Source organism: Triturus cristatus, chromosome 4_2, assembly GCF_964204655.1.
Source record: "Triturus cristatus chromosome 4_2, aTriCri1.1, whole genome shotgun sequence".
Taxonomy (NCBI): domain Eukaryota; kingdom Metazoa; phylum Chordata; class Amphibia; order Caudata; family Salamandridae; genus Triturus; species Triturus cristatus.
This window is the reverse complement of record NC_140586.1, coordinates 279,504,143-279,516,897: the sequence shown is the minus strand read 5'-3', so window position 1 is coordinate 279,516,897 and position 12,755 is coordinate 279,504,143. Positions and strand designations below refer to the sequence as shown.

Sequence of the window (12,755 nt, the reverse complement as noted above, 5' to 3'; positions counted from 1 at the left end):
CACATTGAAAACGGTGACCATGTAACAGCACAACAACATGCAAGTACATCTGTCTGCATGGACCTAACTCCAACACACACATAAAGCAGACACTTACCAAACACAGTGAACTCATCAATGCTCAGAAAATAATATGCCCCATTTAGACTGTGAAGGTATAGAAAACCCATAGAAGGTATACATTTTCCCTGTTAAATATTTCCTTAGCTCTAGCGTCCTGGATCTACCATTTTGCCAAAATCATCTAATTTCGCCCCTAGTTCTGAAGTGCTTCTAATCATCTGAGACATTTGTTAGTAAGAGAATGCACTTTCTCAGTCCCAACAATATGTATTTTTTGGTTTGCAGGTTAACGAGGCATGTGTATTATGTTGTAACAGGTGTCTGAGTGCACTGACAAAAAGAGCCTGATATAATAAAAAGAAAAGAGAGGGGAACATATTAGCCAGGGATACATGGAGAGCCTAATTTGAGTCACATGCAAGGAGAGAGGATTTGGGGCGCCACTAGTGCTGGGATATTACATAGACACATAAGACAGTGGGATACCAGGAAAAGAATGAAGGTGTGTGGGGTGGCTCATAAAAAACAGACTCTTCAGCAACTTTAATATTTAAGAAGGAAAAAGGTATCATGGCATATCACTTATCCATTTGCAACCTACGAGTGCCCAACATGCTCTATATTTGTGTGAACTAGAGTAAGGAGGAAAGCTTCCTGAAACTTTGCTGCAAAAGACAAGACCCCTACTGGAACTCCTAACAACCTCTGTCATCTGTCCTTTCCTCACGTGGAGGGACAAGAATGTATCACCTAATTATTCCGATTGTTTGTGAAGTCCTAATCCTAAATAAATAGCTACTGAGTGATTGAGGTATCAATAAATGACTGCCTCTCTCACAGGACAATGTATTTTTTCTTCCACCTGACAACACGACCCAACAACTAAATAACTGATTTTACAAGGACACCAGCTCACATGGACACAGGTAAACAATAACTCTCTGTACCCACATTATCCTGTATCAATACACATCTGACATAGACCCTGGAACCGCCAGATACCCAACAGAGCTCCAATCTGTACAGTGGGCTAAGTGTTTGCTATGGTAACAGCACATATCTACAGAGTTTTACTTCTACATCACCCTACATCAACACAGCAAACTAGACACCAATCCATGTTCCATATTGCATACAATACGGTGAAGTATTTGTCATCCCAACAGTACAAATTAGACACCATCTCCAGGCACCATCATGTCAACAATAGGTGGCAATATAGCAAATATTTGCCACCTTCCCAACAGTAATACTAAACAAGCCCTGGCGGTTCGTAACTTGCCGGTCTCTATCTACTAAGACTCTCAAAAGTAGAAGTCAAAAGCAAACACAATATAAACAGCTTTAACTCCGTTGCTAGGTAGCCCACAACAGTGGGAAGACCACAGATTCCAAAGGGGCTACAGGACAATAACATTATAGTAAAGCACTACAAAAATACACTTAACATAAACGACTTGGTAACCAAGAAGAGAGCATGGTGTGGTGGTTCACAACTGGGGTAGAGTGTAACCATGTAAAAGGAAGCGAGTTATAAAGCAGCTGGAAGTAAGGTCAGCTAAGTTAAACTAGAGAGAGGAGAAGTATCAGACATCATCATGAATAAAACATGTACAGTGAGAAAAAGATATCTGAGGGACATCAGTGAGTGACAGATAAGAGACAAAAGAAAAATAACCTAGGGTAATTAATGGGATTTACAATCACCAAAGGAAGTGCAACATTATATTAAAGAACATTATATTAATGAAATGGAACAGGTTTTTAAATATTAACTGCGGTTTTATAAATGATGGACCTAGTAAAGTGTAAATAAAACCCAACATTTACAATGGCAGACTCAAACGTCATAGATGAGAACCAAACAAAGCGGAACACGTTTATACAGAAAATACATCCGAGATGAGTGAAGATATGGAAGGGAAAGTTAATTCAAGTAGACTTGAAAACAAATGAACAATCCTGTCCCCATAGTGTAAGGCAGTCGTGGTAGCATATTCCCATCACTGTGCGGTGTTTCTGCACTTCAATCTGTTTAGACCAAGGTTTCAATATCTCCACTCAAACCTACACAGGTTTTTGCTACTTGTGCCAAATTCAAGACCTGATGACCAGGGTACTTAAGGGTCTGTATGTCTTGCCAGCAAGCGCAACTGCAGTCTTGAATGGGAAGCGTTATCGGATTGACAACTGTAACAGGTTTGGTTTAACTTGTGTCACAGCTTGAAAAAGCCGGCACTAGCTCATTGAATTACAACTACATTTTTGACTTGAGTATTGTTCACCTTTTGCGGAGGTCTGTGGGCCGGTATCCTAGACCATTGGATACGCTCTTGTCCAGGGGGTCTATTGCTGCAACTTCATAGTTACTGTTATTTATAGAGGCCTCACAAAATTTGGACCGTCGGGTTCAGGACTACTTTGGACTTAATTTGTGATTATTTTGCCCTGACGAAGTTCCAATGGAACGAGATGCGTAGGCTGTGGTTCCCACACCCTACTAGTAGTCGTTCTTCCATGACATATTCTTCTCACTCAAGTCCTTGGCTAACTACCGTTCGATCTTTATGGACCTGCAGGAGCATCAAACCTTCTCAATTCAATACCACTAACGTTCCAATGTCCAAGTAAACACCTACATTACCCAAAAACTCATTATATCTGTAAGCCTCACATGTTCTCTTCTTACCATTACTAACTTTAGCTTTCTTTTATTCCCATTCAGTGCGGTTGAAATGGCTATGAGATCTCTTCCACATAACCTTTAAACAGCATGCATATGAGCAGCACAATGTTCACCGTGATGAAACCAGACCATGTGTCAGGATCTTACACACACACACACTTCAACCAAATCTTTTCACACACTTCTGCAACCAAACATGACATTCCACCTGTAATCACAATGTCACAATGGTGGCAAGTGCATGTAAACAAGTATCAAGTAACATAACTCACATATGTTTGGTTGAGATTTCATCATCTAACATACTTATTGGAACTTTGGATAGAGGTTTAGCCCCAAATGGCATCTGTAGAAACATCAGCAATCTAGTAATTGATGTTTGAATGCAGAGGATTTCCCACTGACTGTATGAAACAAGATCTATATCAATTAGGCAAAAAAAAGAAATTTCTGTTGGTCAAACTCTAAATTACTCCCTTTATCAGTGGTCAACCCAGGTATCAATAAACGTCTTAAAAACGACGGGCATTAAGTTATGAGCTGTTTTAACTTATCATTCTCGGAGACTGAACAAGCAATGATGCTTTCCAATATCAAGCTGACTGTTCTTGACAGTTGGCATCTTCTGTGCCACTGTCACTTCTTAGCCACTAAATATTCTCATCTGATAGAGTATATACACGTACCGCTGGTTGATCTGGGAAGTACGTTGGTGTGTAAGGCCTGATTCACAGATTACTCTCACAAATGAGGTTTACAATTATGCAAGGAACGCCAAACAAAAATACCAAAATGATAAATAGAATTAAAACCGCATGAGTGAAACTATGAATTGTATGATGCCAGGTTTGGACACTAAACCCAGCATGCACTTTCCCTTAGATTATTTAAGGAGTAAGAAAATGAAAAATGAGATCAAGGCATACATGCTGGAATGTTCACACACCTGACACTTTAAAGTATTTCCTGAGGGATCCTCACCTCTTCCAATCATCCCCATTAAGAACATCTACTTTTCATATGTGTAAACCCATGGGACTGTAGTTGTTTGCTTTCTAAATCTAAGCTCAGATGTTCTAAAACTAAAACCTTTCAAACAGAATGTTTAATATCTTGCACACAGATGAGGTGGAGGGGATGCTGATGCCAATGAAGCCATCTCTAGATCTTCTCCGAGGATGAGAAAACAGGATTCTTTTGTATATATATGTGCATATATATATATATATATATATATATATATATATATATATATATATGTATATATGTATATATATATATATATATATATATATATATATATATATATATATTTTAAAAATAGCATTCTAACTTTGATATGGCTTCACTGGAAACAGAAGACACTTTAAAGACAGCTTTAAAGAAATCCCAAAGAGAACCCTTTTCTCACATTAGGCCTTCCAGTCCCATACAGCCAATGCATGCATACTAACCGAGATTCTGTGGCGTGATGAACTGCGATTTACTTTGCGGCTGCGGAGTCCCCAGTTCCTGCTGTTTGCTTCCTGGATGAGATAGACAGTAAAGCCAAGAATTTCAAGGGCACTTTGTGGTGCAAGGGTGGGAGGAGAAGGGAGGGAGAAAGGGGGCAGGTCTTGGAAGGGGATGATAACTGCTCAGGGTACAGAGAAGGTACAGAAATATCAACATCTTGCAAGTTTCAAGTGTGGAAAGGGTGCTTATGATGGCTCCGTGTTCATTGTGACAAGTTTGTTTAAAATTTGGTTCTGTGTACTTCCCAACATGAAGCACTGTAGAATTCAGCCTCCCTACTCACTTTGGAACACACTCATGAACTGTCTACATTTTCGGATTTTGAAAAAAAATATGAATTAGTCACAGCCAGAGGAGGCAATGCTTGGGCAATACAGGGGTCTGCATGTGTGTTTAAATTGTGTTGGTAAAACTTTATTGATCAAGGCAAGTTGACAGCGTGACATTTATCTATTACCAGCTGACCCATTCTGATTAGAAGTTAACACACTTCTAAAATTCAAGTTTGCCAAAAATGAGGCAAAGCGGCACTGTGAGCAATCTCTACAGTCTGAGCTGTCTCAATGAAACTTAGTTTTGAGGAAGGTGGATTAATGAAAAAGCATTCCGCCCATAATGTTTCTGCTGCCTAAGTGAGTCTCCCTAAATGGGTGGGGTATGCCAAGACATCAGTCATAAGCTTTCTGTGGCGTAGAGACTCACCTCACAGCTAGAGTTGCTTGTGTTTGCATTCAGAAGTGGTATGGTCTAGCACTTCGGTCTAAACTGCTTCTTCGTGGCGGGTCCTATAGTGATTTGCATATGGTTGGTCCCCATATGTAATAGCACAGATGCTCTAAAAGGATTGAATGGAGCGAGCCCTATATTTATCACCAGTGCGCGAGTTTAATTCAGGTATTCAATAATCAATTTTTGTAAAAACGAAACACATATTAGACCACATGCATCTGTCTCCCTATGTAATCTGACTGTGTGAAAGTTCTAGGGTGTTAATAGGTGGCACAAGTGCCCTTGGCTCTGGGGTTTTATTGGTGCTCCAAACTGTAACCTGCCATGCTAAAACCACAATGGTCTAATATTTTAACATGCCTTCAGAGTTTTGATCTGCAGTCAGGGCCTCCAGGAATGGCAATGCCCAGTTTTAAACAATCTTTAAAAAATAAATAAATAAATAATTAATTAATTTAGTGCGCATAAGGCAGTTTTAGTGGCAAAACCTCATGCTTGGTCTGTGATTGATTCTCATCAGTCCTTGCGAATCCAGCCCTATTTGAATGCCTATTTCTCGGCTCGCATAAAGGAAACATTTTTAAAATTAAGACTTGGCAAAGAACCAACCAAGGAGGGCATGCCGACCTGAATACAACAATGGCCAACTACAGAATGTAGACTGTGCGGGTGGCCGTGTGAAAACGTATTACATATAGTGTGTGCGTTGCCTAAATTGCTTAGAACACATCGTGCACTATTAAAACCTTTATTCCTCAAGGCTGGGGTGAGATCAGCCCGCCAGGCCCTTATTTTATGTTTGTCGCGTGAAAGGATTCCATTGTTATGTCAAATGATTTAAAAAATTTAACAGTTGCTGAAAAAATGCTGGTGTCTGTATTTTAAATCTACTTGTGTATACCTAATGTTAAGGGTTATTTTAATGGTTCAGAAAATATAAGGCTGTTGTTTTTATGCTACAGACACTTTGAATAGCTTTGCAGTGTGACCAAATGATTCTATTCTTAGGCAACTTTAGTAATCAGGCTTTAAAGAGTATATGAAAGCATAGAGCCACTTTATTGCTTATTTGAACAATGTTACATAATGTTTAAAGCTCTCGCACTAAGGCAACTTCAGTAATCAGGCTCCAAAGAGTATATGAAAGCCTAGAGGCGCTTTATTGCTCATTTGCACAATGGTGCATAATGGTTACAGCACTCACACTTAGGCACTTTATAGCTTATTTGCACCATGTTACATAATGTCTATAGTTTTTTATTGTATATTAATGGGAATCTGACCATAATATGTTTTTAGTTTTATGATAAATGAGCGACTGCAATAAAAGATGTGTATATGTTTTAGCAATGTTCTAGTATGGCATGTAACCATAGAATTTTTTCTTTTGTGTACAGTTATATCTTAATCGACAAATTAGGGAATTGTTTTTTTTAAATTCATGACACTAATGTTTTAATTGCAATAATGTGTGCTAATCTGACCACAATATGTCATTAGTTTTATGATTAATGCGCGACTGTGCTAAAAGATGTGTATATGTGGTATCAATGTTCTAGTACGGCATTTAAACATAGAAACATTTTTTTTTAGCACAGTTGTATATTGATCGGCGAATTAAGGAATTGCTTCCTTTTTATCCATGATATTAATGTTTTAATTGCAATGATTTTTGTTAATCAAGCAATAAAGAATTTTTCACCACACAATGGTCTAATGCAAATCAGACTCGCTGAGAACTGCATGTGCTCCAGATGGAGATGGATTCAGTCCCAAAAGCATGCACTTTCCTAGAATATATATAGCTCATGAAAATACAAAGGGATTCAGGGGTTCCTTGAGGAAGAGAGTTATCCCATAAACCTTCTGTTTAGTATTTATGCCGGGCAGGTTTTCTAATGGGGCCTGTATTAAAGCACTTTTGGTTGCTTGTATGGCAAGCCCGCAGTGATTTGCCAGGGACTCGTATGCAGTACACACTCAGTTGCCCATATGGGAGGTGTCTATCAATTTATGCCTTGTATAAAGAACGTACAGTATCTGGCTAAAAATATCTAGTATTGTCTGAAACTGGAAACAAAAATGTGTCTTCCTCAAATTTAGAGCAAACACACAGTTTTGTGTCCTTATCAATCATGGTGTTGTTTGATGAATAAGGACATTTCAAGATGTTTTGAACATCAGTGGGGTTAGAGTGGGTTATCTGCCATTCTGGTATTCGCCAAACAGACTGAAGGCTGGAGAGCTGTTTTCAGATGTAGATGTGCTTTCATGCAGCAACAATTAAAGCCCCCCTACCTCATTTGAGTTGTTGTCTTCTGCAGTGTGGGGCTGGTTCCAACATTTTTACAACTGCTTATTTTGCTCCATATTGTGAACACTGATCTTCTCAATAAGCAAATCAAGGAAAGGAGGCACTTTCAGTAACTTACAAACTGACCTGCAGCTATTTAACTGAGACAAAGAGAGGAAATGGGGAAAAGGGGCTGTAGTACATTAGAGCCGCACTGTAAAGCCACATGGAAAACCTGTTAGTCCTATTGTTGAATGAAGCAAAATGGGTTGACCAATCAATGATTTGCTTTGTAAGGAACATCACCTTACAATCAATAAATACATTTCTCCATGTAAGTAGACCAATTTCAGGAGAATACTTTCTGCCAACAATTATGGTAACACAATTTTCTTCCTTGGAGTTTGCTGGCTGAGCAAAATTATGAATTACTACTCTTTGGCGGGAGGTAGAAAGTAGGAGACAATACCATGGACAAAAATTCCACCATGAACATGGAGCCAACTGGTCACCCTACATCAGATGGGAATCAAGAGAGAAAAAGAAAAAAGGAAAGTTAAAGAATCATCGTAAAAACAATGTGTGAAATGGAAGCTAAACAAGGAACGTGGAACACCAGCATGTATGCTAGTATGGAATAGATTGGCCTACGTATATAGTGTCAGTACATTGTGCATTACAATGATTCTAAAAATCCATAGCAAGCATGGCATACGTACATGGGACAATCCCATTTGCGGAGATTGGCAAGGATGCCAAACCCTGATAATGATAAACTGCAGCTTCGTGTTGTATTCTCAAAGCAGGTGTTTAGATCAAACCTATGTGTAATAAATTCCAAATTCATTTTGATTACATCTTGACAACAATGTGTATTCAGCTATCAATGTTTTGCCAAATTTGTCATCTAACCCCTTTTTGCTTGTTTTTCTTGTCCATTTTGTTGTGTACCATTCTTGTTCTTCCCAAATGGCAGTGCTTTTCTTCATCAGATTCCCAGTGGATGCATTTCCTTCTGGTACCGGGCTTTGCCCAGCTATGCATGTTTTTATATCAACATCCCGAAATAGAAAGGGAGCTTGCAGTTTACGCACCATAGTCATAAGTAGACATGTGTGTTATAAGTGCAAAATGCAGTGGCACTTGCTGTTGCCTGGTGTCACTGAAGAAACAGAGGCGTGAATCCATAACACAAACATCAAGCCTTCTTAACAAGGATCATCCTGCTAGTATGATATTGAAAATTTATAAACCACTCAGACTAAGTAACTGCCGGGAAACCAAGATTCCCTTGTTTTAAATAAAGTGCAGATTTTATTGGGTTTTGACTTAACGTAATTTCTCTACATCTTCAAGACTTAGTGAGCTTAACTGGCATTGGCACCACAATGCCTAATATTATCTTACAGCTGATCTCTTTGATGATGCTAATGCTATAAATGGATTATCAAATAGCTCTTTATCCACAGCTTCATGTGGATATGTAGAACTGAGGACATTGATGTTCTTTTAGAAAAACGTGGAAACATTTTGGTAAAATTGCATGCATAAGGAACCTTTCTAAAGGATGGTCACTGGAAATTGGTGATAAGTGCTTTCTAGAAAAATCAAGGGCAATACATTGCCAGCCTCCATTGAAATGCATGTAACTGTAATGAAATGTAATTGCTGCCTGCCTTGCCGGATAACGACATCATCTGATACATAAAACGGTAGAAAATGGCAGTGTGTTACATTTGGGAACAGGTCCCGGACATGTCAATTTATTTTGTGTCCGATTAATGGAATGCAAGTGTTTAAGAGACTTAAACACAAGGTGCAGCAAAGAATAATAGACACGTAACATTCTCTATTGGTTCCTAGAACAACAGTGGAAGCCAACCATTGTGTCAAAGTTAAACATAACTAGAAAAGTCAATATTAAAAGCAAACCTGCAACCCAACCTCCCATCTCAACAGGTCAAGACGGACACAAACAAGGCAGATAAAGCAAAGCAAAGCAACAGAAAAGTAAATAAGTAAAATAAAATATGGCTGTTACATTGGTGAATGAACAGATTAAGGGTAGACAAGAGTCAGAATGATGGAAAACAGTAACAACAACATACCTGCTGCTATTCAAAAACCTAAGGCCCAATTCACAATCACATTTTGTGTGTCACACCTATGCCGGAAACTGCATGTGAAACAGTCAGGAGATGCGGCTTATGAGTTTGAAAAATCTACTGGGCCAACTATATTTTTCACATTCATATGTGTCATCTAATGGTGAAGTGGTGTGCCTGCTCACAAGAGGTCCAGAGGGGTAACCAATGGATTTGAGATGAACACCTAAAGGGTTTATGGGTATTTATACACACACTTGCAATGTCTTTCTCACACTCTGTTTCTGAACATACACCTGAATAAACCAAGTAGAAGAGATGGAAAATGAATGGGAAGGTCCACCCAATTGTCGGTGATGGGGGAGTAGGAAGAAAGAGCTTAACTAGAAAAAGGATTCTAAATTTAGAAAAACAAAGCATTAAAATATATTTTCAAAATGACAGTTTACATAACCCTACATGTGCTGATTTTCCACTAAGCATAAGCAAAGAATTTACATGGGTAGGTTTAGAGTAAACAGGAATAAGCCCAAAACATAATACAAATGGTTCATACTTTGCTAGCACTGGCCCACGGGATTTCTGAATAAGGTTCACTTCCTAAATCTCCACTTAACCTAGGTACAAATCTGTAATTTTATTCATGGATGTAGCCCACAGTGTACTCTCTTTTCAGTTATTTTGATCCCGGTACCAAGTCTATCTGGCTAGAAAATATTTGGCATTTAAAAGTAGCTAAAATAATTACTTATTAAACCACACTGCAATTAATGCTAAATTGGAAATTTCAAGCTAGCCATAACTTGAAACTTTCATCTATCTTTTGTTCTATTAAACCAACACATATAAGGGTTTGTAAAGAAAACAGAACAAAGACAGTCATTATTTATGATTAATTGTAGTATTGGTAGTGTCTGCGTTAAAATGTTCAGTGTGAGAAGAGTCAAATGATCATCCCTTCCTCAAAAATGTGGAAAAATCTGTTGCACCTATTTTCATAAGACATCAGTTCTTACTTTGAAATTGTGTTTACTACTGCAACAGTGAGTACTGGTTTGAGCACCTTTACAGAAGAAGTATAAAGTAATATTTTAGCAAACAAGTACAAACTTTGTGTACATTGCAATAGAAACCCAAAAATGATCCTGATTAACAATGTTGGGAAAATCTTGTATTCAGAATGAAAAATAAGTAATTTCAAATCTTCTGAAAAAGCACAGAAAGTGAAACAATGGGACTGATTCTCAAACCGAATTTTGTAGTACTTAAAAAAGTTCTATTAAAAGGTTTAAGCTTTACCTATAGTTATATGTGAGGAATTCTCCACCCCGACTGTGGAGTCTCCACAAATGCAAGTATAGATTTAGTAGTAAATGAAGGAGAGACTCATTGGAGTGGGTGGGAAAAGGGCAAGACTTACTAATAAAGGTGATGAGATTAGCGAGAAGACAAAGGGCCTTAGGGAGGGGTTTAGAGAGAGAGGTCACCCACTCACCACACAAGAGTAAACCAATAATTGCATTACTCTGGGGAGGGGACATATGTAACTTACACTTTTGTAGTAAGCTTACATTTAGAGTTTCTGAATACTGAAGTGTAAACTTACTCAAAAGTGTAACTTACCTTCGTAAATCAGATCCATTGTGTTTAGCAGATTTGACAGTTTGCCTTGTGCCTTCTTTTTCACTTGCTCAAACACACACACTCACTTCTGTTAATCACAACCAACCTCGGATGGCCAGCACCGATCTGAAATCTGTAAATACTCTGATCTCTGATAGCCTAAAAAATATCTTCGTTCAGGTGGATATGCATCATTTGTTCTGAAATCTGACACCTAAACCTTTAAATTGTTTTGAAAAGGCCTATTAGGGCCCTGCTTTTATACTTGAAAAAGTTTGTTTACTTTCTGGCTTCCACATAAATTAACATCGAAGACTGGTTGTTGAGGATAAACAAGCAGAATATGACAAATGAAAGACATGCAGTTGTTTGAAAGATACACGTCTTACTTAATACACTTTTTTTATTTAAAAAAAAAAAATGACACCCCCACATAAAATATTGCTGAAATAGAGGTTTAGAGCTAAACTTTCTGAAATGCCATAACGTAAGTCTTTTTATTTCAGTCATGGTCAAATCAGGCCATTTTTGTAAGCAGGCATCAAATTTAACTGATGATACAGAATTGCTCTGGCCCTGAACACCCATACCAGTATGACAGGTAACACTGACTAAAATAAAAACAGCATTTTGAAATTTTTGGACAACATCAAAATAAATGTTATATCTGAATAAGATTGTTAGACCTCTGGCAAATGTGGAGGGATCACATATTCTATACAGGTTTTATGTAACAACTTTATCCAATATTGTAGGTATACTTGTTTATACACTGGGTATGTTATAATCAACATTACATACAACAGGTTATGGCGCAAATATCCCTTAAAGTTGTCCGTTCGCTGTTGTTGGTTGAAAGAGCAAACCAGAGAGGCAGATGAGTAGAAGAAGGCTGCATTTACAAGGCTGGGATGGATTGCCACTGACAGATGTAAAATCTGTTACGAGTACTAGAGCAATCTCTTGTGGAGTGTGAGCCAGTCTGCTTGATGTCTGAAGAAAGGATGTCAGAAGTAAGATTAAACTGTTTCTTTGATAAAGGCAGTGTTCTTAGATGCCAAGATGATCCTCTCCAATTCAGGAAAAAGCTTAAAACATGCCTCCGAAACACATTTCTAAACATCACCCTTCAAAACTCATTGCCTCTTTTCCTTTTCCCAAAACTACCAAGGAATGTTGAAGTTTGAAACTGGACTAATGTTATTTACCATAGTTGTTCAACACATGCTTACTGTTATGTTATCAGGAAGTCTTGTTGACTCTGGTTTGTTCGTGTTGAAGTGCAGTAACACCCATGATGAATACATTAGTGGTAAATAAAAATGTAAATAAGTAACCTGGCCTAGCTTTGAAGGTTCAGTGAAGGGTTCCTGAAAAAGGTTATCACAGTAGTACACATTTCTGTGAACTGAAGTGCTAATCAGAGATGTGGATGTGTGGATTGTGAGGTTAAGGCAGATACTGTTGTTGCTGGAACATGTTGTAGTGCGTGGAAATTAATAAAGGTGAAGAGCCACATTACACTCTTGATAAGAAGGCGAATGAATAATGAAGGTAAAGAGAGATAACTGTTTTTGTACAATTGAAAATAGGTGATAGAAGACCTCTGTATTGGCAGGTCTAGGCATTAAGACATACATGGACATCCAGCACTGGATGGCAGAAACTCAATGCATTACATCGGTACAATAGACCTTTTTGAAGGATCCAAATGATGATCAGTGTTGATTCCAAAACAGGG

General features: G+C 38.1%; 1 protein-coding gene across 6 annotated transcripts in view; it reads right to left on the bottom strand.

The window, feature by feature from the left end:
* PBX1 (PBX homeobox 1) overlaps positions 1-12,755 on the bottom strand; it is a 382,352-nt gene that overhangs the window by 63,447 nt on the left and 306,150 nt on the right. For 4 of the 6 annotated variants that reach the window (XM_085601506.1, XM_085601511.1, XM_085601508.1 and 1 more), the window contains exon 7: positions 4,204-4,275. The exons of the other annotated variants lie outside the window; for them this stretch is intronic. In XM_085601506.1, the coding sequence (XP_085457632.1) occupies positions 4,204-4,275 (72 nt within the window). The remainder of the gene's footprint in view (positions 1-4,203; positions 4,276-12,755) is intronic. 6 annotated transcript variants of the gene reach the window in all.